A 24,748-nucleotide genomic window follows, 5' to 3' on the forward strand; every position below is an offset into this window, starting at 1 on the left:
AATAGCCTCCAGGTTCGTCCTCAGCATCTTGGCTTCTTATGCAAAGCTTGGAGCTTAGATTTCCCTTTCTGGATATGCAGGAGGATTTCCATGTTAAGAAGCTGGGCCCCCACTGGGATGGCAGCACGCTGTCTCAGAATCCTTTCAACTTGACTTTGAGATCTTTCTCTTTGGGCATGGGATTGAAGTCTCATTATTGAGGTTTTTGTCCCCTAGAAAAGGCGAAGCGCGTAGAGGTCAGCTGTGTAATTCCCCGAAAAGGTATCCACCGGCGAGGACGGTGCCCCTTCCACATCCTGACACTACCTCCCTCTGTCCGACCTGGATCCTCAGACACGTGGATCACTGCTGTAGCCTCCTGATTCATCTCTCTGCTCCAGCCTTGCCTCCATCCAATGACTTGCCCACGGTGCTTCAGAGCAGTTAAGAGGCAATTCTACTTATACAATTCCCCTTAAAACTCTTCAGTGAACCATAATTCAAAAAGAGTCATGTACCAAAATGTTCATTGCAGCTCTATTTACAATAGCCCGGAGATGGAAACAACCTAAGTGTCCATCATCGGATGAATGGGTAAAGAAGATGTGGCACATATATACAATGCAATATTACTCAGCCATAAAAAGAAACAAAATTGAGCTATTTGTAATGAGGTGGATGGACCTAGAGTCTGTCATACAGAGTGAAGTAAGTCAGAAAGAGAAAGACAAATACCGTATGCTAACACATATATATGGAATTTAAGGAAAAAAATGACATGAAGAACCTAGGGGTAAGACAGGAATAAAGACACAGACCTACTAGAGAATGGACTTGAGGATATGGGAGGGGGAAGGGTAAGCTGTGACAAAGCGAGAGAGTGGCGTGGACATATATACACTACCAAACGTAAAATAGATAGCTAGTGGGAAGCAGCCGCATAGCACAGGGAGATCAGCTCGGTGCTTTGTGACCACCTAGAGGGGTGGGATAGGGAGGGTGGGAGGGAGGGAGATGCAAGAGGGAAGAGATATGGGAACATATGTATATGTATAACTGATTCACTTTGTTATAAAGCAGAAACTAACACACCATTGTAAAGCAATTATACAGGATACAGTAGAATTGCACCGCCTCAGGGCCCTCTCTGGACTCTAGCCTCATTAGACGACATGTTCCTTTGCGGCTAGACCTGTATCTTTCTTTTTGTTCTATTCGAGAGTAGCTGGCGCTTGTCTTGTCGACACAATGCATGAATGACTCTAATTATCTGGGCTTCTTTGGAACTATTTCCTAAAGGTCATCAGGGAAAGGGATTCTCCCACCACCTGAATTCCTGCAGCCAGTCTGACAAGCCCTGACACCGAGGCGGGGTGTCCCTGCAGGGGGCAGAGGGACCCAGCATTTCCTGAGTTGGTACCGGGTACTCCGTGCTGCTCTGTTTATTCCTCACACCAGGCAGCTGAGACTCTCAGAGGTTGAGACATGCCCGGGACACAGAGCTGGTGAGGGCGGTGGCATCAGGACTGGCTGACTCCAGAGCTAGTGCCCCTTCCCCATTGCCAGCCGCCTCCACACCTTATCTCTCTCTGCTACACCTTCAGTGTGGCCCCCTTGATCTTTCTGACGTTGCCTGTGGTAAACCCTTTGTTTAGACCTTGGCCGGTGGAAATATTTCAAGCTCATCTTCCCTTTAACTCTAGATCCAGTTTTCTAGTTCTGCCCTTTGTTGGTCCACACCAAAGACTTCATATTCCATGTCAAGTGCTCAAACAGAGGAATACGCCTACCATTGGAATTACACCGTCTTCATAATATTCTGCCCTGGTTTCCTGGTGTTGTAATGATTTTGGCAGTCATCCATCCATCCAATAAGTAGGAAACTAGTATATATCTGTCAGTATCCTAGCTGGCGGGTGTTCACATATCATCAGGACATTATCCTTGTCTTGGAAAGAGACAGGCACATAAATAGCCACAGTACACTGTGCGGAATCATGATCAAATAGAGCGATGTGCCCAGATGCTGACCCTTTATACTTTCCCCAAAACATTTGTAAATATCTGTTATGTATGTAAATTCGTAACTATCTGTAAGGCACCAACAGAATGTATAAATCTGCACACTAACTCAATATTCCACGGAATCATTGGTAGCTCAGTTCATAAATTGTTTCTGTTCTGTTTGTCAATGAGCTTCTTCACAGAACTCTGAAATGTCAGGACCTCCATCACCAAGGTGTCCCTTGTGTGAAAACCAGCAGATTCTCTAACTGAAGTGCTAAACTTACACCATTTCTGGCTCCTGAGAAGATTTTAATTGGAAACTGAAAAATGTTTCAAATTTTATTTAGTCTCCTAGAATGCTGTAAACTGCTGGTCCATAGCAACCAAGCCTCAGGGACACTGGCTGCCTATGACGTGGTGTTTGCTGGACTGCAGCTTCTGGTCCCTAGAAATAAGATAACAAGGAATATAAAAAATAAAAAAGAGAGGAGGAGATGAGAGCAGAGGGACTGAGTATGGGCTGAGCACATGAACTTGGCAACTTCAATGATCAATGAAGGACCACTTTGTAAAATTAGAATTTGTATTTTACTTTGTAAAATTAGAATTTGTTTTTTAACATCTTTATTGTAGTATAATTGCTTTACAATGTTGTGTTAGTTTCTGCTGTATCACAAAGTGAACCAGTTATACGTATACATATATCCCCATAGCCCCTCCCTTTTGTGTCTCCCTCCCACCCTCCCTATCCCACCCCTCTAGGTGGTCACAAAGCACTGAGCTGATCTCCCTGTGCTATGCGGCTGCTTCCCACTAGCTATCTATTTTACGTTTGGTAGTGTATATGTCTATGCCACTCACTCACTATGTGCCAGCTTACCCTTCCCCCTTCCTCAAGTCCATTCTCTATGTCTGCGTCTTTATTACTGTCCTTCACCTAAGTTCTCCAGAACCTTTCCTTTTTTTTTTTTTAGACTCCATATATATGTGTTAGCATATGGTATTTGTTTTTCTATTTCTGACTTACTTCACTCTGTATGACAGACTCTAGGTCCATCCACCTCACTACAAATTACTCAATTTCGTTTCTTTTTATGGCTGAGTAATATTCCATTATATATATGTGCCACATCTTCGTTATCCATTCATCTGTCAATGGACACTTAGGTTGCTTCCACGTCCTGGCTATTGTAAATAGAGCTGCAATGAACATTGTGTTACGTGACTCTTTTTGATTTATGGTTTTCTCAGGGTATATGCCCATTACTGGGATTTCTGGGTCATATGGTAATTCTGTTTTTAGTTTTTTAAGGAACCTCCATACTGTTCTCCATACTAGCTGTACCAATTTACATTCCCACCAACAGTGCAAGAGGGTTCCTTTTCTCCACACCCTCTCCAGCATTTATTGTTTGTAGAATTTTTGATGATGGCCATTCTGACTGGTGTGAGGTGATACCTCACTGTAGTTTTGATTTGCATTTCTCTAACGATTAGTGATGTTGAGCATCCTTTCATGTGTTTGTTGGCAATCTGTATATCTTCTTTGGAGAAATGTCTATTTAGGCCTTCTGCCCATTTTTGGATTGGGTTGTTTGTTTTTTTGATATTGAGCTGCATGAGCTGCTTGTATATTTTGGAGATGAGTCCTTTGTCAGTTGCTTTGTTTGCAAACATTTTCTCCCATTCTGAGTACTGTCTTTTCATCTTGTTTATGGTTTCTTTTGCTGTGCAAAAGGTTTTACATTTCATTAGGTCCCATTTGTTTATTTTTGTTTTTATTTCCATTTCTGTAGGAGGTGGGCCAAAAAGGATCTTGCTGTGATTTATGTCATAGAGTGTTCTGCCTATGTTTTCCTCTAAGAGTTTTATTATGTCTGGCCTTACATTTAGGCCTTTGATCCATTTTGAGTTTATTTTTGTGTATGGGGTTAGGGACTGTTCTAATTTCATTCTTTTACATGTAGCTGTCCAGTTTTCCCAGCACCACTTATGGAAGAGGCTGTCTTTTCTCCACTGTATATCCTTACCTCCTTTATCAAAGATAAGGTGGCCATATGTTCGTGGGTTTATCTCTGGGCTTTCTATCCTGTTCCATTGATCTATATTTCTGTTTTTGTGCCAGTACCATACTGTCTTGATTACTGTAGCTTTGTAGTATAGTCTGACATCAGGGAGCCTGATTCCTCCCGCTCCATTTTTCTTTCTCAAGATTGATTTGGCTGTTTGGGGTCTTTTGTGTTTCCATACAAATTGTGAAATGTTTTGTTCTAGTTCTGTGAAAAATGCTATTGGTAGTTTGATAGGGATTGCATTGAATTTGTAGATTGCTTTGGGTAGTATAGTCATTTTCACAATGTTGATTCTTCCAATCCAAGAACATGGTATATATCTCCATGTGTTTCTATCGTCTTTAATTTCTTTCATCAGTGTCTTATAGTTTTCTACAAACAGGTCTTTTGTCTCCTTAGGTAGGTTTATTCCTAGATATTTTATTCTTTTTGTTGTAATGGTAAATGGGAGTGTTTCCTTAATTTCGCTTTCAGATTTTTCATCATTAGTGTGTAGGAATGCCAGAGATTTCTGTGCATTAATTTTGTATCTTGCTACTTTACTAAATTCATTGATTAGCTCTAGTAGTTTTCTGGTAGCATCTTTAGGATTCTCTATGTATAGTATCATGTCATCTGCAAACAGTGACAGTTTTAGTGCTTCTTTTCTGATTTGTATTCCTTTTATTTCTTTTTCTTCTCTGATTGCTGTGGCTAAAACTTCCAAAACTATGTTGAATAATAACAGTGAGAGTGGGCAACCTTGTCTTATTCCTGATCTTTGTGGAAATGGTTTCAGTTTTTCACCATTGAGAATGATGTTGGCTGTGGATTTGTCATATATGGCCTTTATTATGTTGAGGTAAGCTCCCTCTATGCCTACTTTCTGGATGGGTTTTATCATAAATGGGTGTTGAATTTTGTCAAAAGCTTTCTCTGCATCGATTGAGATGATCATATGGTTTTTCTCCTTCAATTTGTTAATATGGTTTATCACATTGATTGATTTGCATATATTGAAGAATCCTTGCATTCCTGGGATAAACCCCACTTGATCATGGTGTATGATCCTTTTAATGTGCTGTCGGATTCTGTTTGCTAGTATTTTCTTGAGGATTTTTGCATCTATGTTCATCAGTGATATTGGCCTGTAGTTTTCTTTTTTTGTGACATCTTTCTCTGGTTTTGGTATCAGGGTGATGGTGGCCTCATAGAATGAATTTGGGAGTGTTCTTCCCTCTGCTATATTTTGGAAGAGTTTGAGAAGGATAGGTGTTAGCTCTTCTCTAAATGTTTGATAGAATTCGCCTGTGAAGCCATCTGGTCCTGGGCTTTTGTTTGTTGGAACATTTTTAATCACAGTTTCATTTTAAGTGCTTGTGATTGGTTGGTTCATATTTTCTATTTCTTCCTGGTTCAGTCTTGGAAGGTTGTGCTTTTATAATAATTTGTCCATTTTATTGGCATATAGTTGCTTGTAGTAATCTCTCATGATTCTTTGTATTTCTGCAGTGTCAGTTGTTACTTCTCTTTTTTCATTTCTAATTCTGTTGATTTGAGTTCTTGTCTCTTTTTTTCTTCATGAGTGTGGCTAATGGTTTATCAATTTTGTTTATCTTCTCAAAGAACCAGCTTTTAGTTTTATTGATCTTTACAATCGTTTCCTTCATTTCTTTTTCATTTATTTCTGATCTCATCTTTATTATTTCTTTCCTTCTGCTAACTTGGCGGGTTTTTTTGTTCTTCTTTCTGTAATTGCTTTAGGTTTAAAGTTAGGTTGTTTGAGATTTTTCTTGTTTCTTGAGGTAGGATTGTATTGCTGTAAACTTCCCTCTTAGAACTGCTTTTGCTGCATCCCATAGGTTTTGGGTTGTTGTGTTTTCATTGTCATTTGTTTCTAGGTATTTTTTGAAATCCCCTTTGATTTCTTTAGTGATCTCTTGGTTATTTAGTAGTGTATTGTTTAGCCTCCATGTGTTTGTATTTTTTACAGTTTTCTTCCTGTAATTGATGTCTAGTCTCATAGAGTTGTGGTTGGAAAAGATACTTGATATGATTTCAATTTTCTTAAATTTACCAAGGCTTGATTTGTGACCCAAGATATGATCTATCCTGGTGAATGTTCCCTGAGCACTTGAGAAGAAAGTGTATTCTGTTGTTTTTGGATGGAATGTCCTATAAATATCAATTAAGTCCATCTTGTTTAATGTATCATTTAAAGCTTGTGTTTCCTTATTTATTTTCATTTTGGATGATCTGTCCATTGGTGAAAGTGGGGTGTTAAAGTCCTTTACTATTATTCTGTTACTGTCAATTTCCCCTTTTATGGCTGTTAGCATTTGCCTTATGTATTGAGGTGCTCCTATGTTGGGTGCATAAATATTTACAATTGTTATATCTTCTTCTTGGATTGATCCCTTGATCATTATGTAGTGTCCTTCTTTGTCTCTTGTAACAGTTTTTATTTTAAAGTCTACTTTATCTGATATGAGTATTGCTACTCCAACTTTCTTTTGATTTCCGTTTCCATGGAATATCTTTTTCTATCCCCTCACTTTTAGTCCATATGCGTCCCTAGGTCTGAAGTGGGTCTCTTGTAGACAGCATATATATGGGTCTTGTTTTTGTATCCATTCAGACAGTCTATGACTTTTGGTTGGAGCATTTTACCATTTACATATAAGGTAATTATCGATATGTATATTCCTATTACCATTTTCTTAATTGTTTTGGGTTTGTTTTTGTACATCTTTTCCTTCTCTTGTGTTTCCTGCCTAGAGAAGTTCCTTTCGCATTTGTTGTAAAGCTGGCATGGTGGTGCTGAATTTTCTTAGCTTTTGCTTGTCTGTAAATGTTTTAATTTGTCTATCGAATCTGAATGAGATCCTTACTGGGTAGAGTAATCTTGGTTGTATGTTTTTCCCTTTCATCAGTTTAAATATGTCCTGCCACTCCCTTCTGACTTGCAGAGTTTCTGCTGAAAGATCAGCTGTTAACCTTATGGGGATTCCCTTGTATGTTATTTGTTGTTTTTCCCTTGCTGCTTTTGATATTTTTTCTTTGTATTTATTTTTTGATAGGTTGATTAATATGTGTCTTGGCATGTTTCTCCTTGGATTTATCCTGTATGGGACTTTGTGTGCTTCCTCGACTTGATTGACTATTTCCTTTCCCATATTAGGGAAGTTTTCAACTATAATCTCTTCAAATATTTCTGAGTCCCTTTCTTTTTCTCTTCTTCTTCTGGGACCCCTATAATTTGAATGTTTGTGTGTTTAATGTTGTCCCAGGGGTCTCTGAGGCTGTCCTCAATTCTTTTCATTCTTTTTTTTTTATTCTGCTCTGCAGTAGTTATTTCCACCATTTTATCTTCCAGGTCACTTATCCGTTCTTCTGCCTCGGTTATCCTGCTATTAATTCCTTCTAGAGAATTTTCAATTTCATTTATTGTTTTTTTCATCATTGTTTGCTCTATAGTTCTAGGTCCTTGTTAAACATTTCTTGTATTTTCTCCATTCTATTTCCAAAATTTTGCATCATGTTTACTATCATTACTCTGAATTGTTTTTCAGGTAGACTGCCTATTTCCTCTTCACTTGTTTGGTCTGGTGGGTTTTTACCTTGCTCCCTCATCTGCTGTGTATTTCTCTGTCTTCTCATTTTGCTAAACTTACTGTGTTGGGGTCTTCTTTTCGCAGGCTGCAGGTTCATAGTTCCCGTTGTTTTTGGTGTCTGTCCCCCAGTGGGTGAGGTTGGTTCAGTGGGTTGTGTAGGCTTCCTGGTGGAGGGGACTGGTGCCTGTGTTCTGGTGGATGAGGCTGGATCTTGTCTTTCTGGTGGGCAGGACTGCCCCCGGTGGTGTGTTTTGGGGTGTCTTTGAACTTATTATGATTTTAGGCAACCTCTCTGCTAATGGGTGGGGTTGTGTTCCTATATTGCTAGCTGTTTGGCATGGGATGTCCAGCAGTGGAGCTTGCTGGTCATTGAGTGGAGCTGGGTCTTAGCTTTGAGATGGAGATCTCTGGGAGAGCTCTCGCTGACTCATATTACGTGGGGCCAGGAGGTTTCTGGTGGAGCAATGTCCTGAACTTGGCTCTCCCACCTCAGAGGCTCAGGACGGACACTCAGCCGGAACACCAAGACCCTGTCAGCCACACGGCTCAGAAAAAAAGGGAGAAAAAAAAGACAGAAAAATAAAATAAAATAAAGTTATGGAAATAAAAAATATATATATATAATAAAAAATTTAAAAAGTAATAAAAAAAGAGAGCAAGGAAACCAAGAAACAAATCCACAATGATAACAAGCACTAAGAGCTATACTGAGATAAACATAAAAATCAGAAACTAATCAGTTGCATACAGCAAACCCCAAGTCTACAGTTGTTCTCAAAGTCTACCGCCTCAATTTTGGGCTGATTCGTTGTCTATTCAGGTATTCCACAGATGCAGGGTACATGGAGTTGACTGTTGAGATTTAATCCGCTGCTTCTGAGGCTGCTGGGAGAGATTTCCCTTTCTCTTCTTTGTTAGCACAACTCCCAGGGGCTCAGCTTTGGATTTGGCCCCGCCTCTGCGTGTAGGTCGCTGGAGGGCGTCTGTTCTTCGCTCAGACAGGACGGGGTTAAAGGAGCCGCTGATTCGGGGGATCTGGCTCACTCAGGCCGGGGGGAGGGAGGGGCACGGAGTGCGGGGCGAGCCTGCAGCGGCAGAGGCCAGCGTGACATTGCAGCAGCCTGAGTTGTGCCGTGCGTTCTCCTGGGGAAGTTGTCCCTGAGTCATGGGACCCTGGCAGTGGTGGGCTGCACAGGCTCCTGGGAGGGGAGGTGTGGAGAGTGACCTGCTCTCACACATAGGCTTCTTGGTGGCTGCAGCAGCAGCCTTAGCATCTGATGCCTGTCTCTGGTGTCTGTGCTGATAGCCGCAGCTCACACCCATCTCTGGAGCTCGTTTAGGCCGTGCTCTGAATCCCCTCTCCTCGCACACCAAGAAACAATGGTGTCTTGCCTCTTAGGCAGGTCCAGGGTTTTTCCCGGACTCCCTCTTGGCTAGCTGTGGTGCACTAGCCTGTTCAGGCTGTGTTAACGCAGCCAACCCCAGTCCTCTTCCTGGGATCCGACCTCCGATGCCCGAGCCTCAGCTCCCAGCCCCCGCCTGCCCTGGAGTGTGAGCCGACAAGCCTCTAGGGCTGGTGAGTGCCGGTCGGCACCGATCCTCTGTGCAGGAATCTCTCTGCTTTGCCCTCCGCACCCCTGTGGCTGCGCTCTCCTCCATGGCTCTGAAGCTTCCCCCCTGCTCACCCCCGTCTCCACCAGTGAAGGGGCTTCCTAGTGCGTGGAAACCTTTCCTCCTTCACAGCTCCCTCCCAGAGGGGCAGGTCCCGTCCCTATTCTTTTTTCTCTGTTTTTGCTTTTTTCTTTTGCCCTACCCCAGGTACGTGGGGAGCTTCTTGCCTTTTGGGAGGTCTGAGGTCTTCTGCCAGTGTTCAGTAGGTGTTCTGTAGGAGTTGTTCCACATGTAGATTTATTTTTGTTGTATTTGTGGGGAGGAAGGTGATCTCCACGTCTTACTCCTCTGCCATCTTGAAGGTCCTCTCAAAATTAGAATTTTTTATATCAAGATTTTTGAAGGCTTAATACATGCCATTTCTATTATATTAATGCTGCCCTCTCCCATTCCCACTCCAAAGGAAATAAACTTTTTTCTGCACTTATTATGAAAACTGAGAATATATTGCTTTGGATGGCTATGAATTTATTGACATGATGAAAACCAACTCAGACATGGTCTCTTTTATAAAGAAGTGGATGTGTGTGAGAATGAGGACTTACGTACATGTTTATAATCATGTCTGCAAAAAACTAGTACTCATGCACTTCAGGGTTTGTTTTTGATAGTTACCTGCAAAATATTGACACTCTTGGGCATTTTGGCTTGTCAGGTAAGTCTCATTCCTTGAGAGTTACATGCAGTGCTTTTTGCTTGGTGAAAAGTGAGTTCCAAGTCTCATAGCCTTGAGAAATTTTATTTCTTTCTCCTCTCTTATCTAGTTCCATGAACATGTGACTGTGTCATTCCTACAGATAGGAGCTCAGGTGTGTTGTTGGTACCTGGGAAAACAGATACTAACATATTTAAACAAATACTATCATAAACATATCTGAGCCTCATGACACATTTTCAGACTTACGTGAACCCATGTGCACATGTTTTATTTGTCTTTTAAAAATAACTTACTTCTTTCCAGAAAGTGGACAAGTTGTTTTAAAATAAATATGAGATATCATTATAAATAAAATATTTTATTTATAGAATTATACATAAAATAATTATGAGATATCATTAGCATTCAAAGATAAGGACAATGGGCTTCCCTGGTGGTGTGGTGGTTGAGAGTCCGCGTGCCGATGCAGAGGACACAGGTTCGTGCCCCAGTCCAGGAAGATCCCACATGCCGCGGAGCGGCTGGCCCCGTGAGCCATGGCCGCTGAGCCTGTGCGTCCGGAGCCTGTGCTCCGCAATGGGAGAGGCCACAGCAGAGTGATAGGCCCGCGTACTGCAAAAAAAAAAAAAAAAAAAAAAGATAAGGACAAGGAAATATAAATTTAGATAGAAAATCAATATCAATGTGAAAAAGGGAGTTGTGAGGACTAATACAATATTAAATTATTCTTCTTACTTCCTGACAATGAGGTGGAAAAAGGAGACATGGCAAGTTATAGCTCTCAGTATTAGCCATGAGGCAGCATTCTGGAACTACACTTAAAAGGGAATTTCTCTTTTTGGAACACCTGTGTGACCAAGGGCTGTGAGTGGGAAGTGATTTCTTGACCTAAAACTCTTTTTGGCTTCTCTACAGCGGCCCCAGACCCCTCAGAGTCAAATCTCATAGATTTGCGTTCCTTTCAGTGATGAGGAAATTTGAGAAGCTCCCAGAATCTAAGGTGATCTTCGATGCAGATGTCGCTGTGCTGGTCAAGTCCGAAGTTCCCGGTTCTGAGTCCTCACTGACGCAGTGCTTGGCAGGTAAGGGGCCGGGCACCTGGGTGGTGCCGTACGAATATGCTGTGCTGATCTTGCAAGACACATCAAGTACAACCCTTGAAATGATCATCAAATATACGGTATAAAAAATACTTTGTAAATCACTTGATTCTCAAAATGTGCATCCAACTCATAATTTCAGTTAGAAGTTTATAGTGCATCCACCACCTGCCAAGAACGAGGCTCTGCCAGATGTTAGGGAGCAGAATTGAAGGACATTCGTTCCTTGTAGAGCATTTTGTCCAGATCAGGAGATGTATCTGTTTATTTCAGCGGTCAGGCCAGGGATGGGTAATAACAGCTACCACTTACTGAGTATTCATCTTTACGAGCACTGTCTCATAATCCTCCAGTCCTCCATGAATAGTCATTGTAACCCATGTTACTGTGTGTGTGTGTATGTGTGTGTGTTTGGGGGGGCAGAGAGTAGGGGTATGTGTCCGTCTGTCCTCAGCATCTCCTGAGGGACTGGTGGGTGACTGTCCCATGGTGCTTGCAGACTGTGCACTAGATGAAACCTGCAGCTTCCTCACAGTGTCCACGGTGGGATCAGAAGTCTCCTGCGATTTCTATGCTTGGGCAAGTGACAACTTCGCCTGCACAACTTCTGGTCGGGTGAGTCGTGGCAGCTGCATGGTGGGTCTGTCTCTTGTCCTACATCAGACATGCCCTGATTGAATTGACACCACTTTGATCAGGTGATGGGATGAGATTGTCAGTAGCTGATCCCACGTTACCTCCATTTCTTCAAAACGATGGGACTTTGGGAAATTGAAACTGCAGAGGACCAGTGATGGCTCAGGATGAAGTTAACTTAGGGACTGTTTATCTGAGCAGCACCATTTCCAGACAGATCCATCAGAAGAGGATTTCAGTGATGAACCCCCTCCTTCTGTCCCCCACCTGCTTATTGGGTAGCTTGGGCCACTGGACACACCAGGACATTGTCCAGAGACCAAAATACCATCTGTCTCTCTGAGCCCCAGACCCCAGCATTCCTTCCCATTGTAGAAGTAAAACATGATTATGGCTTAAAACGGAAAAGAAAGTTAAATATTAGTTAGAACCACATGAAATTGCTGTTTCAGTAAGTGAAAGCTGGTCGGGTATCAGCAATTTCATTGTTACCATGAATTAGGACAGAAAGGTATGCAGTGAAAAGCAATTCTCCTAACTTCCTAACTCTTAGCCACATGCAAATCTCCATTTTCACTCCTCCATTCCTTATGGATCCTTCCAGAACATTTCTATGTGTTTATAAGTGTTTATTACATAAAAACATTTTGTTTACATGCTAATATTTTACAATGCATATTCTTTTCTACCTTGATTTTCTTACATAATATTTATCTTTCTGTATCTAAAAAATGACCCTTGTTCTTTTTAATGGCAACATACCAATCCATTCTTTGCATGGACCTCATTTATCTCACATTTAAGGGCATATAGATTTGTTAGCAGTTTTTTTAAAAATACATTTATTTATTTTATTTATTTATTTTTGGCTGCGTTGGGTCTTCGTTTCTGCATGTGGGCTTTCTCTAGTTGTGGCGAGTGGGGGCCACTCCTAGTTGCGGTGTGCGGGCTTCTCATTGCGGTGACTTCTCTTGTTGTGGAGCATGGGCTCTAGGTGCGCGGGTTTCAGTAGTTGTAGCACACGGGCTCAGTAGTTGTGGCTCATGGGGTCTAGAGCGCAGGCTCAGTAGTTGTGGTGCATGGGCTTAGTTGCTCCTCGGCATGTGGGATCTTCCCAGACCAGGGCTCGAACCCGTGTCCCCTGCATTGACAGGTGGATTCTTAACCACTGTATCACCAGGGAAGTCCCCTGTTAGCAGTTTTGCATCAGCACCAGGTACCAGTGCTTGTGTGCAAGTGCATATTCATAAGTGACAGCCCAGAAACCGCATGGAAGGTGGACCCCTGAATTTTAGGACTCAAGCTGGGGCCTGGAGCTGTAGGATCTTGAGAAAAGTAGGGAGCTGTCTTGGATTGAAACTCAACCCTGTCATTTTGGGGCTGTTTACCATGTGCAGGTTCCTTAACCTCCGTCTCGTCATCGGTAAGATGGAGTCTGGTGAGGATCTGAGAGACTAACTCCATACACACAGTAGATTGCTGAGGACACGTTCACTTCTTTGAGTTTAAAGCATTTTGAGGAGGATGACGGCGCCTTTGTTTGTTTTTGCGATCATGATTCAGACCTGCCTTAAGATATATCAGGGGGAAAAAGGGGTGGGGTGTGGGAGGGAGGATAGGCTAGTAGACTGGTGACACTCAGCAAGAACTCACCACCTTAACCCATTAAGGTCAGTACTGAGCCGTGCTCTCAGTGTCACCTCTCCTGCCCTGGGACAGTGCAGACAGGCTGGGCTTATTTATTTGTTATCAGGGTCCAGGTGGTGCTCCCGCATCTTGGCTGGTCCATGGTGAGTGATTCTGCTAATAATGGGACACCTCTGTCCAGACTTCTGTCAGGTCCTTTGTGGTCTGAGGGTCACAGCTGTCAGTGACAGTGGTTCCCTAGGCAACTGTCACGTCCTTGGGAATCCCTGATCTAAAGAACGTCTGCTACTTGTGTTTCCCTAAGGGATCAGAACCAGCTTATAGAATTAAAAATAAGAGAAAGAGCTGACATTTGTTGAGCGCTTACTAAGCACCTGGCATTTCTGTGAGTAAATATCTTAGATTATTGATCATCTGATCCTCTGCTGACAGGTGCTTGCTCAGTAAGTGTGGATTTTAGTCTGCAAGATATACAACATTTCATTTTATTAAAAAAGACAAAAGAAGAACTAACTCTAACTTCAACCCCTCAGCCCACGAGAGATACTGTCTTACAGGGAGAGTAGTTAGAAGGCGACTCTGGAGCCAGGTTGCCTGGGTTCAAGTCCCAGTCCCACTACTTGCTTGTTGCTCTTTTGCACCTTGGTTCCTCAGAGCCCCCATAAATATGGGGTAATAACGGCACCCGCGTCACAGGACTGTTGTGAAGTCATACATGGGAAAACTCACAGGACAGTTTCTGCTGCAAAGGAAATGCTCAATGACCTTTGTCCTAGTCGTCACCATGGTTGTTAGTGTCTTATCCACACATCAGGTCAACGGGGATTCCATCTCAACCATTAGTAAGGCTCCTCTCCAGGGCCGGGGCCCTGCAGTGCCTTTGACCATGAGGGATCGGTCCACTCAGCCCAGAGCCGAGGCCACGGTCCCAGGAGCCGACTTCAGGCCCCTTGGCACCACTGGGTCTGGGCCAGGCTCAGGGTGGGGAAGGGACTCTTGCTGAGGCAGGGGCCCCGTGCTTCGGGTTCCCTCCGCCCCCTCCCTCAGTGCCCGCCGCCACCCAGCAGAGCCTGACTGCAGACGGGGCCAGGGCTCCTGTAATCTGGGACCCAAGACTTAGGTCCTTGTCAGTCTGCAGGAATCCCGCCTCCTCAAAGTCCCTTCTTCCCTCCTCAGACCATCATCCGTTCAGTGAGTTTGGGTTTTTTTCAAAAAGCAAGGAGAGCTGTTGCCTTCAAATCGCCTTTGTTTTAGCCTCTGCCCTCCCCAAATTCCCAAAATTGAACTGGGAAACTCAAAGTTGGGCAACTTTGCAGGGGGTGGGGGCAGGGAGGGGGCAAAATACTAGAAACAAGACAGAAATTGACACAGATTTAGCCTACCACGCCCACCCAGCAAGAGCTCTGGACCTAGGGGTCAGAGGCACTGGAAAACAGCAAGACCTTTAGAAGCCTGACCTCCCCATTTCCAGGCTAAAGAACCTTCCCCTGATCCTCCCTGTGTACAAGCTGTGTGCCAAACAAGGTCTTCCCTGGGCTGGACCCTGCCTCTCTCTCCCTCTCTCTTTCTCTCTCTCTCTCTCTCTCTCTCTCTCCCTCTCCCTCTCTCCTCCCATCACACCCCTCTCATAACTGACAGTCCCTGAGAACAACTAGACCTAGTTAATGAAAACACCCACGGGATCCCAGGTCTCCATCTCTGCCGTTTCTTCTGCTTACAATCCCCCATCTCTTGTTTCCACCTGACAAACTCTTATTTATACGTCAGAACCCCACCCAGATTCACTTTTTCTGGGAAAATTTTCTAGCTCCCCTTTCTCAATAGAGTTAACCACTCCTTCTTCAGGGGTAATTATCTCCTCTTTTATTGCACATGTCTTTGCAGCTAACACTCTGGGCTGGAATTTACTGCTTACATGTCTGTGTGCTTCAATAGATGGGGAGAAACTAAGGAGCAGGAATCTTCTATTTATCCTTGTAAGCCCCGTGCCTAGCTTTGGTTAGAGTTTAATAAATGTTTGTTGAATTTAATTGTTAAGTGTCACCGGACGATAATTCAGCCTCTTTCCACGTTTAGGAGGAAGATGCACTGGGGACCTCGGAGGCCACCAGCTTTGGAAGTCTGATGTGCCGGGTGAAAGCGAGGAGCAGGGGTGGAGACTCTCCAGCTGTGTATCTGAAAAAGGGTAGGTTGATGAGCTGGGGTAGCTCGGGGCCCCAGTGGCTTAGCCTGTTCAGTGTCTGGGGCTGCTTTCCCACAGGACACGTTTAGAGAGGAGCCACGCTGCCCCCAGCGCAAGGGACAGGGAGGCCCATCCTGCAGGTGAGTGATTCAGTTGCAGAGCAGACACGAGGGCTGCGGGCAGAGGCCAGCTGAGTCCACACCGTGTGCCCTGTGCAAGCTCATGTGGCTGCCTGTGATATGGGGGTGTCCCCAGCAGGGCCATAGGCCCTGGGCTCCCTGCAGCTGCCCATCCTGGCCCTCCATCTCACGGAGCTTCACTCCCCTCTCCCTTTCCTGTCCACCTTCCCCAGAAGCTGTCAGACCTTCTCATAAGCAGCCAGACCTCCAAGCTCTTGTCTCTCCCTGCCCTGCACTCAGGACCTCCCCGGCTGCAGTGTGTATGCACGTTACCTGGGGGCTGGTAACACTGCAGATGCCGGGTCAGTAAGTCAGGGTAAGGCCAAGATTTTGCCTATCAAATAACCTCTCAGGGACGCCAAAGCAGCTGGTCCCTGGACTGCACTTTGAGTAGCGAAGCCGTCTCGTGTTTTATAGTTTACAGCTCACTTCCCCAGACACCTTTCATTCCACCCTCACAGAGATTCTTGAAGGAAGGTGAAAATGGGATCATAATCCCTGTTTTACAGATGAGAAAACTGAGGCTCAGAGAGATTAAGAGTGTTGCACAAGGTCATATTGCTAGTAAATTGGGGATCTGGCTTTGAATCTAAGTGCGTCTGATTCCCCTACACGGCCTCACAGAGGGGGTCAGGGAGATACTTTTGGTCGCTGTAACGAAGCAGTGGGTCTTTCCCAAGAATCCTACAGCCTGCACGACTCTGCCCTCTCCATCAGGGCCAAGAGAGGGGACAGCAGTGCAGGGTCCTGAGCCCTGGCCCACGACTACACTCTGCCCGTGAGCTATGATGCCCTTTCTAGTCACCGCTCCCCCGGCCTCGCTTCCTGCGGTCAAGGGTGAGGGGGCTGGAGCCCACCTGGGGGGTTGACCCCAGCTCTGCCACCACGAGCTGTGTGTGACGGTGGACAAGTTCCTTGACATTGTAGGCTGCTGTGATTCCGTTAGTCAAATAGTAGTCGCAGGTGAACTGAGGTTGTTGGGGGGTGGGAATGAGGATGCTTTCAGAATGATGCAATGCTTTTAAAACAGTGTGTGGTGTGTGGTAAAGAGCCAGAGGAGGCCTTCTACGATCCTTGTCACTCTTGCTAACAGTTTCCCAATGACCCGAGGCAATGGCTGTGGACTGGAAGATAGGCCAGGGGACCTGAGCGAGGACTGGGGCGGGGGGCGGCATTGGAATGAAGGTGGCAGGCATGTCACTTCCTTAGGTCTGAAGCTCCGGGCAGGCAGCCTGCTCCCAGCAGCTTCAGAATTGCGCTGCGAGCAGCTGGCGATGGAGAGGATGCCTTGGACCAGGCCCAGGGCCTCGGCCGACCTCGGTAGCAGGCTCAGCCCACGGCAGGGACAAGCGTCTGTGTACTTTTGTCTCTGGTCCTTCTTTCGCCTAATACCTCCATCCTGTCTGAAATGAGAGCTCCCCTGGGAGAATGGAGTCCAGCAGAGCTGGGTTTTCTCTGATCTCTGGCCAGGTTTTAGAATTTCTGCCCCAGTGTTTATTCCAATTATTTTTACTACCCATTTTGAAAAATGACAGAGCACAGAGATTATTTTCTGAAAAGGAAAACCAAAATAAAACAAGTAACCCCTCTCAAAAATGTTCTTTAAAACCCTACTTTGGCCTTTTATCATATTTTTTAAAAAAGGCAATTGTATTTCTTTTTAAGTGTTTGTTATTTTTTTCTCCTCCTTGTCTCCTGAAAGTTTATACTTTGGGGGAAAATTGCAAGGGAAATCGTGAAGCTTCTTTGCTGCCAAGCTAAATCAAGGGCAGAAATGTTTTTTGCCTTTTTTTGTTTTGTTTTGCCTTTTCTTGGTTTTGTTTTGTTTTGCCTTTTATATTTTCAAGCAGAAAATGCACAGACCCAGCCATTCTGGGTTCTGTTGTAATGAAAAGAGAAGGGATGTAAACTGGATCTGGCTTTAGATTCCCCCGCTCCCAACGTACTAGTTCTATCTTTGATCAGGAACAACTTCTTTATTTTACTTTCTGTAAAGTGGGAATAAAGTGGCACAGCTGAGCAGAAAAGGACACAGTTTCTGAAAGTCTCCTGCACAGTCCATGGCACCCAGTAGGCAGTCAGCATGTCCCTCCACAGGCCTGCGCTTAAGTGACCTGGAAGATGGGACAGCTGGGTCCATCCTCCAGGGCCGTCCTCTGTCCATACCCACTTAAGGTCCGTGGCCTTGACTGTGGAGGAGGAGCCATGTGATTTTTCAGTATCAAAGGAAGTCAGGGCCTGAAGGTTCCTTGGAGATTATCTAGCCCTCATGTCACAGGTGAAGCCTAGAAACAGGAAGCATCTTGTCCCACTGCATCCGGGTGGACCAAGGACTGTAGGCCCGACCTCCCCCAACTAGGGAGCATCTCCCAGACCTGCTCCGTTGTCTAGGACTCCACCACCATGTGGGTGAGCCCAGCACTGCACGCCCCATACGTGTTTACTGAGTGCCTGTGGAAGGATACACACTTCGCAGGTGCTGTGGATGCCGCTGTGATCGAAACAGACAGCATCCCTGATTGATAGAGGAATTGGTCCAGCAATAAAAGCACTTCAAGAGGGTGATAAGTGCTTTGATGAAAATGAAACAGGACTTTAGGGTAAAGATGGACGTGGGCTACCTAGAAGAGCCAAATTCATGGAGAAGAAAGTGGAACAGTAGTTACTCAGGGCTGGGGGAGGGGGGAGTGGGGAGTTAGTATTTGATGGGGACAGAGTTTGAGTTGGGAGGATGAAAAGTTCTGGAGGTGGATGGGGTGATGGTGCACAATATCATGAATGTTCTTAACGCCACTGAACTATACACTTAAAAACGGTTAAAGTGGTAAATTGTTTGTTATGTATATTTTATGACAATTTAGAAAGGAAAAGAAAAATGAACATGAGCTGCTTTGGGTGCTCAGGGAAGGAACTTCAGAGAAGGGAATGTCGGAACTAAGGATGAGAAGGAGCCCACCGTGCCCAGATCTCAGGGCAGGCGGTCCTCTGTGCAGGCTGTGGGAGGATGCCCAGTGAGCTGAGACGCGGCCCTACCATCCAGGGCAGCACTGTGCAGTAGAACTTTCCGCAGGGATGGAAATGCTCAATAAATCTCTGCTGTCCAAAATGACAGCCAGTAGCCACAGGTAGCCGCTAAGCACTTGGAATGTGGCTACTGCAGCATGAACTCTGACGAACTGAAATTGGTCTTCGAGTAGTCACACGTGGCTTGTGACTCCTGCTGTGAGAGCGGGGACTGTGTCCGGGGAATCACAGCTGGTGGGGCAGCAGTAGCTGTCTCCAGTGGCTTAACTGTAGCGTGAAGGATGACAGAGCCTTAGTGGAGGCACAGACAGAATGTAAGAGAGATCAAGGGAGGGAGATGAATTCTAACCGTATAAAGCTGGGAGATGGGCCCTTTAAGTCAAGCTGGGCTTTGGCGAAGGGTGGGCGGGGGCTTGGCCTGGCACAGTTAGAGGACAGTCAGGCAGGAGGGGCTGCGTGAGCGAGGGCTTGGAGGAAGAAGATGCTGGCTTTTTGGAGACCTGTAATGTATCTGCTGAGCGTCAGCTAAGGGCCAAGCTCATGGTTCAGCCTTTTAATGTCCAGCCTATCGTTTCATCCGCTCAGCATCTGTGAGGATTATGTACCATCCTCGCCGGTTACAGAAGGGAAAGCTGAGGCTCGGAGGACCTAAGAACTCACTTGCCAGGGGTGCTGCGGGGATTCGCGCTCGGGTCCGCCTGGTTCTGAAGCTTGCACTCTTGCTCCCACGCTGTAAGGTCTCCACCACCTTTAGGTGCATGTGTTGGTTAAGACCTGGTGACCTGTCAGGCCACTGGGAGGTCAGGGCGGCCAAGCGCACAGGCTGTGGTGTTCTTTCTGCCGCCAGCAGCCGTGTGAACCTAGGCCAGACTGTTCACTCGTTAAGGTTCTTTCCTCAAGTGCAAAATGGGTATAATAATAGCACAGACATGTTGGCTATAGTGAAATATATATATCTGAAAAAGCCTCATATTTGCAAAAAGATGCTCTAAAAATAACTGGGCTTTTATGGGAAAACGAGACTTAGGGGCAGGCAAAACTCAAACCATGCCACTTCTAGCCAGAGGACTGACAATAACAATCCGATTTAAAATGCTAGCAAAACTTTAAAAAGAGACATATTGAATCCATCACAAAGAAATGCTACAGTAAGTGTGAAGGGCAGCGTAGCTTGATGGGGGAGGGGAAGGCCTGAAGAGGTTGAGACACACAGATGCACGAAGGGAAGGGAAAACGGCCGTCCTCACTCTGAAGACAGAGCCGCTGGCCGGTCTGAGGCAGAGGAAATCCGTGGGCTGACGGGCATCATGCAGTCCTGTGTTTCCGCAGCTTTGCTGCCTTCAGCTGCACGTGTATGTGCTGCACTCACCTGTAGTTGGATGACACAAGGCAGCGACAAGCTGGGAACACTGCAGATCAACCAGTGCAACCTCAGCATTGCAGCGGCCGAGCTGCCTGGGCACCACGTGTTCAAACCACTTTGCCTTACAGAAACACACGTGACAGCAGAGCGGTCCGAACCGAACTCAAGGGCAGTGAACATTAAGTGAGGCCGTCTAGGTAAAGCACGTGGCCTGGTGTCTGTGTGTATAGTTAGAGCTCAGTAAATATTTGCTGGTAATAATAAAAACCATAATAAATGCCAGTCCTCCACACCTCCCCTTCAGACCCTCAAAGGTGTGGTAGGTGTTTGTCTAGGTCTGCTGCTTTGGGGCCATGGCTTTGGTGGGCTCCATTGCTCTGCACACACGGGAGGCCCAGGATTTTCATGGCACAGAGAGCATCTCGGTGGACCGCACCCTGTACCTGGTGTGGTCAGAGGGCCCACTGTCATGTGACCAACACGCTCTGCTCAACTCTGCATTGTTTTGAGATCTTAAAAAAAATTTTTTTTCTACCTTTTCCCCAGGCCAAGAATTCACCATGACAGGTCAGAAAAGCTTTGAACAGACTGGTTTCCAAAATGTGCTCTCCGGGATGTACAGCCCCGTCACCTTCTCAGCATCAGGAGCCAGTCTGACCGAAGTCCATCTCTTCTGTCTTCTTGCCTGTGACCGTGATTCCTGTTGCGATGGCTTCGTCCTCACGCAGGTCCAAGGAGGTAATGTGACAGTGAGGGCTGGGGCTTCCCTCTTCCACGAGCTGTGGTCTACAAAGTTTGGGGAAGGCGCGAGATTGCAGAAGACAGGATCCACAACACGGAGAATGCCTGGGGAAGCGGCCACACTCACTTAGAAAGTGATATTCACAAAATTAGGGACTATCACGACCCTTCCAACAGGTCACATACTATGTTGGCCACTTTGCGTTTGAATACCACGTTTTTCCTTAGTTCTGCTTTCAGAGGAGATATTTCGAGCTCCATTTTCACAAACCAAGAAACTGAGGCTCAGAGAATTCAACTAGCTGCTCCTAATCACCCTGCTCCTGACACAGTCACGAGTGATGGGGCTGTGATTTGAGCCCAGGTGTATCTTCAGCAGCATCTCACTGCCGCCTTTGAAGCCTGGACCCACCACACTTGGTTGAAAAATGTTAGTTCATTCCCATCACCCATGATCGTTCATTCAGTGATTGATTATTTTTTGAGTGCCTACTGTATACCAGGTCATGTGACCCATAGGGCTGGAATTTTCAGTTGTCTCTCAACAGTGGGAATAGACTTCTGTTTACAGAAATAAATCCGTGTCCTTGGCTACGTAGCCTCGTGGTTGTTGAGAAGGGGCTTAGGTCAGACGGACCTGGGTTCTAGTCATCACTCTGTAACTATCTCACTTTTCTCGAACAAATTGCTTAAACTAAGTTGTAGGTCCCTTATCCATGAAAGAGAGATAATGATAATTCCTATTTGACTATTCATTATAAAGATACTGGGTGCAAAATGCTGGACTTGAGCTTGGCTCCTGGTATGCTATTAATTTAGTGACAGAGGGACTTCCCTGTGACCAACTGCATGATTGGCAGCTTCAGCTAATGGAGAATTCTGAAGATTAAAAAATATATGAAGTAATCTTATATATCTTTTTATGACCCTCACTTCCAGTCAGCTATAAACCTTAAGTGATCACCATACCTGTGAAATCCAATGTTCCAGGTATTGGGAATCTATAAAAGGAGCTTAGAATGTGGTCAGGGAGGCAAAGGTACCATGAAGGACCATAACCTTCACTCCCTCATCTGTGCTGCCATCCAGGCATGTATGGAGCTCCGCTGTGCACCAGGCTCGATACACAAGGCGACACAAGTGGCTGAGGCCGTAGGAGGCTTGAGTGTAGAGGAGGGAGATGTCAAGGGGGCTTGGTGGTCAGGGAGAGCCTTCTGGAAGAGGAGAGACTTGATCCAGGCTTTGCGGGATGGGTAATGTTTAGATGGTAAGAGAGGAAAGAGAGTCTGGTCAGAGTGGGTATTCCTGGGAGCTGAGCTCAGTTGGGGAGACTGCGTATTCTGGAGAACATCATCTATAACACTGGACTTATCAGTCTACAGACCCAAGGCTATGATCAATTCCAGCATCTGTACATCATTCCCTCCAGACTCAGAGGTAGATACTGTTGGCTGTCTAGCTTGGTCACCTGGTGGGACAGTTGTATGGTGAGTGATGGAAGATATCGGGTGTCAGATTTGATGATGGGAAAGGGATATTTGGGAAGGTCCATATGGAGTGGGTATATGCTAAGTATGAAGTGGCTTTAAGACATTCACAAAATGTGGACTGAGCTTTTGGATACAAAGATGCAGAGCTCAGAGAGGGAGTCTGGGTGGGAGATGGAAATGTGTGAACAGCCAGCGTTGAGGTAGTAGCAGAGGTGTGGGTACGGATGGATTTCCTAGGAAGGGGGTGCTGGGTGAGAAGATGGAGGAGAATGGGACTGATCCCTGGGGAATATCTACATAACTGATGAAGAATCTGCATAGAAGACAGAGAGGAGGAGACCCAGGAGAGCAGCAGGTCATAGAAACCAGACTGGAGACGGTTGAAAGATGAAGGAAGTTGTCAACAGTTTTGAATGCTGCTGGGTGTTCAGACAAGGTGATTCCTGAAAAATGCTGAGGTCAGCTTGCAGTGGTCAGCAGAGGCTACAGTGAGAATGTTTTGTTGGAGGTCAAAGGAGCCCAGGCAGGAATGTGGATTGAAGTAAGTTGAATCCTAAAATTCCTTCTAGGTTTAATGCTTTGTGGTTATGTGATGCGCATTCATGTCAGTGTTTAGATAAGCAAAAAAATAGACATTGTACACACACATATACACGGACACACGCACACAGGCACACCCCATTTTATTGTAGTTCACCGTGCTTCGTAGATGCTGCGTTTTTTTACAAATTGAAGGTTTGTGGCAACTCTGCACCGAGCAAGTCTATCGCGCCATTTTTCCAGGAGCATTTGCTCGCTTTGTGTCTCTGTGTCACATTTTGGTAATTCTCAAAATTTGTCAAACTCTTTCATTATTATTACATTTGTCATGGTGATCTATGATCAATGATCTTTGATGTTACTGTTGTAAAAAAGATTACGACTCGCTGAAGGCTCAGATGCTGGTTAGCATATTTTAGCGACAAGGCACTTTTAAAGTAAGGTATGTGCTTTGTTTTTTTAGACGTAATGCTATTGCACCCTTAGTAGACTACAGTATAGTGTGAACATAACTTTTATAGGTACTGGGAAACCAAAAATTCCATGTGACTCACTTTCTTGCAACTTGTGCTTTATTGTGGTGGCCTGGAACCAGACCTGCGACTGCTCTGAGGTGTGTCTGTATATGTCTTCTTGATGTGTGCCTATATTTAGAAACACTGCAATTCAAATCCAGGGTGCTTTCTGCCTTCTTTAATCTTAATGTCTTTTTTGAGGATACCACAATTTCCCCAGATGTTCGATTACTCACCAGACCACAAGATTTTTCAAATTGGAAAGGTTGACTTCATTTTCCTTAGGATCATCTATGGAGTAATTACTTTGTTCTGGGGAGCAGTAAAGCCCACACAATCCTTTTTTCCATGACATTTCTGGCTAGCAGTTTGCCTGTCTTTCCCTCCCAGTGTAACCCGTGATCCGTGAATTATGTTGATCTGAACAACCACCTCGCAATGCTGCAAGTTAAGCTTTTCTTTGAGACACACATCAAACATCAGGCAGATGTTTTTCCCAGTCTCGTCTGATGGGCAGTCCTGGAATTTTAACTTGTGAAGCTTTGGCTGGATCTGCTGATGACCAGGAACAGAATCCCGCTACATGCTTTTACTGCAGTCTGGAAGGGCATTTAATTTCTGGTAGAGTCCCCCTTGTCCCCGCCCCCTTCTCCCCTGCAGGACTCCAGCCCCTCCAACCTCCAACCCTGAAATGGCTTTGTTTCCACTGATAATTATTAGTGAAAATTCATGAGGCTTCTGGACCTACATTTCATGAGCCTACTTGTAACACAACAAGGAGTTGAGGCAACTTGGAAATGGGGTTCAGTGGCACTTGTGTGGCCTGAGGCTCCCGGGAGCGTAATTGAAGCCGGCTCACGTGATCAGCAAAGTGATTTCAAATCTCCAGCTGGCGCCCACCTCTCAGACACCCGGAGTTCTCATCGACACTTGAGCATTAGTTAAAGAAGAAAGCTGCCTGCATTTCTCTTCCCAGGTCCGAGAGCCGGAGGAAAAACGTGCCCCACCTCTTGTTTAAGTCCATGATTCTTCCTTTGGCTTCGGAGAGGGGCAGCCGCAGAGCTCAGGCTTCCTCTGGGCTCTCGGCAGGCACTTACGCACCCCTGCTGCCCTGTGCTCGGCTCCGGCTCTGGGTCCGGCCAGGCCGGGCGAGGCACTCACTGCCCTCTGGTCCTTCCTCTAGTTCTGTGCAGTCACTCAAACAGCCCCATCTGTGAAGTGAAGTGGCCTCACCAGCTCAGGGATTCTGGGACCCGGCTGTGCGCTAGGATCACCTGTGGTGCTGTTCACAGGACTAATTCCCAAATGCCACCCTTGCGACCTGTCAAGTCGGAACCTCTGTAGTTGGTGC

General features: G+C 45.5%; 1 protein-coding gene across 1 annotated transcript in view; it reads left to right on the forward strand.

Annotated features, from left to right (window-relative positions):
• Positions 1-24,748, forward strand: part of TG (thyroglobulin) — a 241,949-nt gene that overhangs the window by 52,531 nt on the left and 164,670 nt on the right. Inside the window, exons 23-26 of the mRNA XM_060035310.1 lie at positions 10,946-11,062; positions 11,580-11,695; positions 15,440-15,548; positions 20,658-20,849. Coding sequence (XP_059891293.1) covers positions 10,946-11,062; positions 11,580-11,695; positions 15,440-15,548; positions 20,658-20,849 — 534 coding nt within the window. The remainder of the gene's footprint in view (positions 1-10,945; positions 11,063-11,579; positions 11,696-15,439; positions 15,549-20,657; positions 20,850-24,748) is intronic.

Source organism: Delphinus delphis, chromosome 17 (assembly GCF_949987515.2).
Source record: "Delphinus delphis chromosome 17, mDelDel1.2, whole genome shotgun sequence".
Taxonomy (NCBI): Eukaryota; Metazoa; Chordata; class Mammalia; order Artiodactyla; family Delphinidae; genus Delphinus; species Delphinus delphis.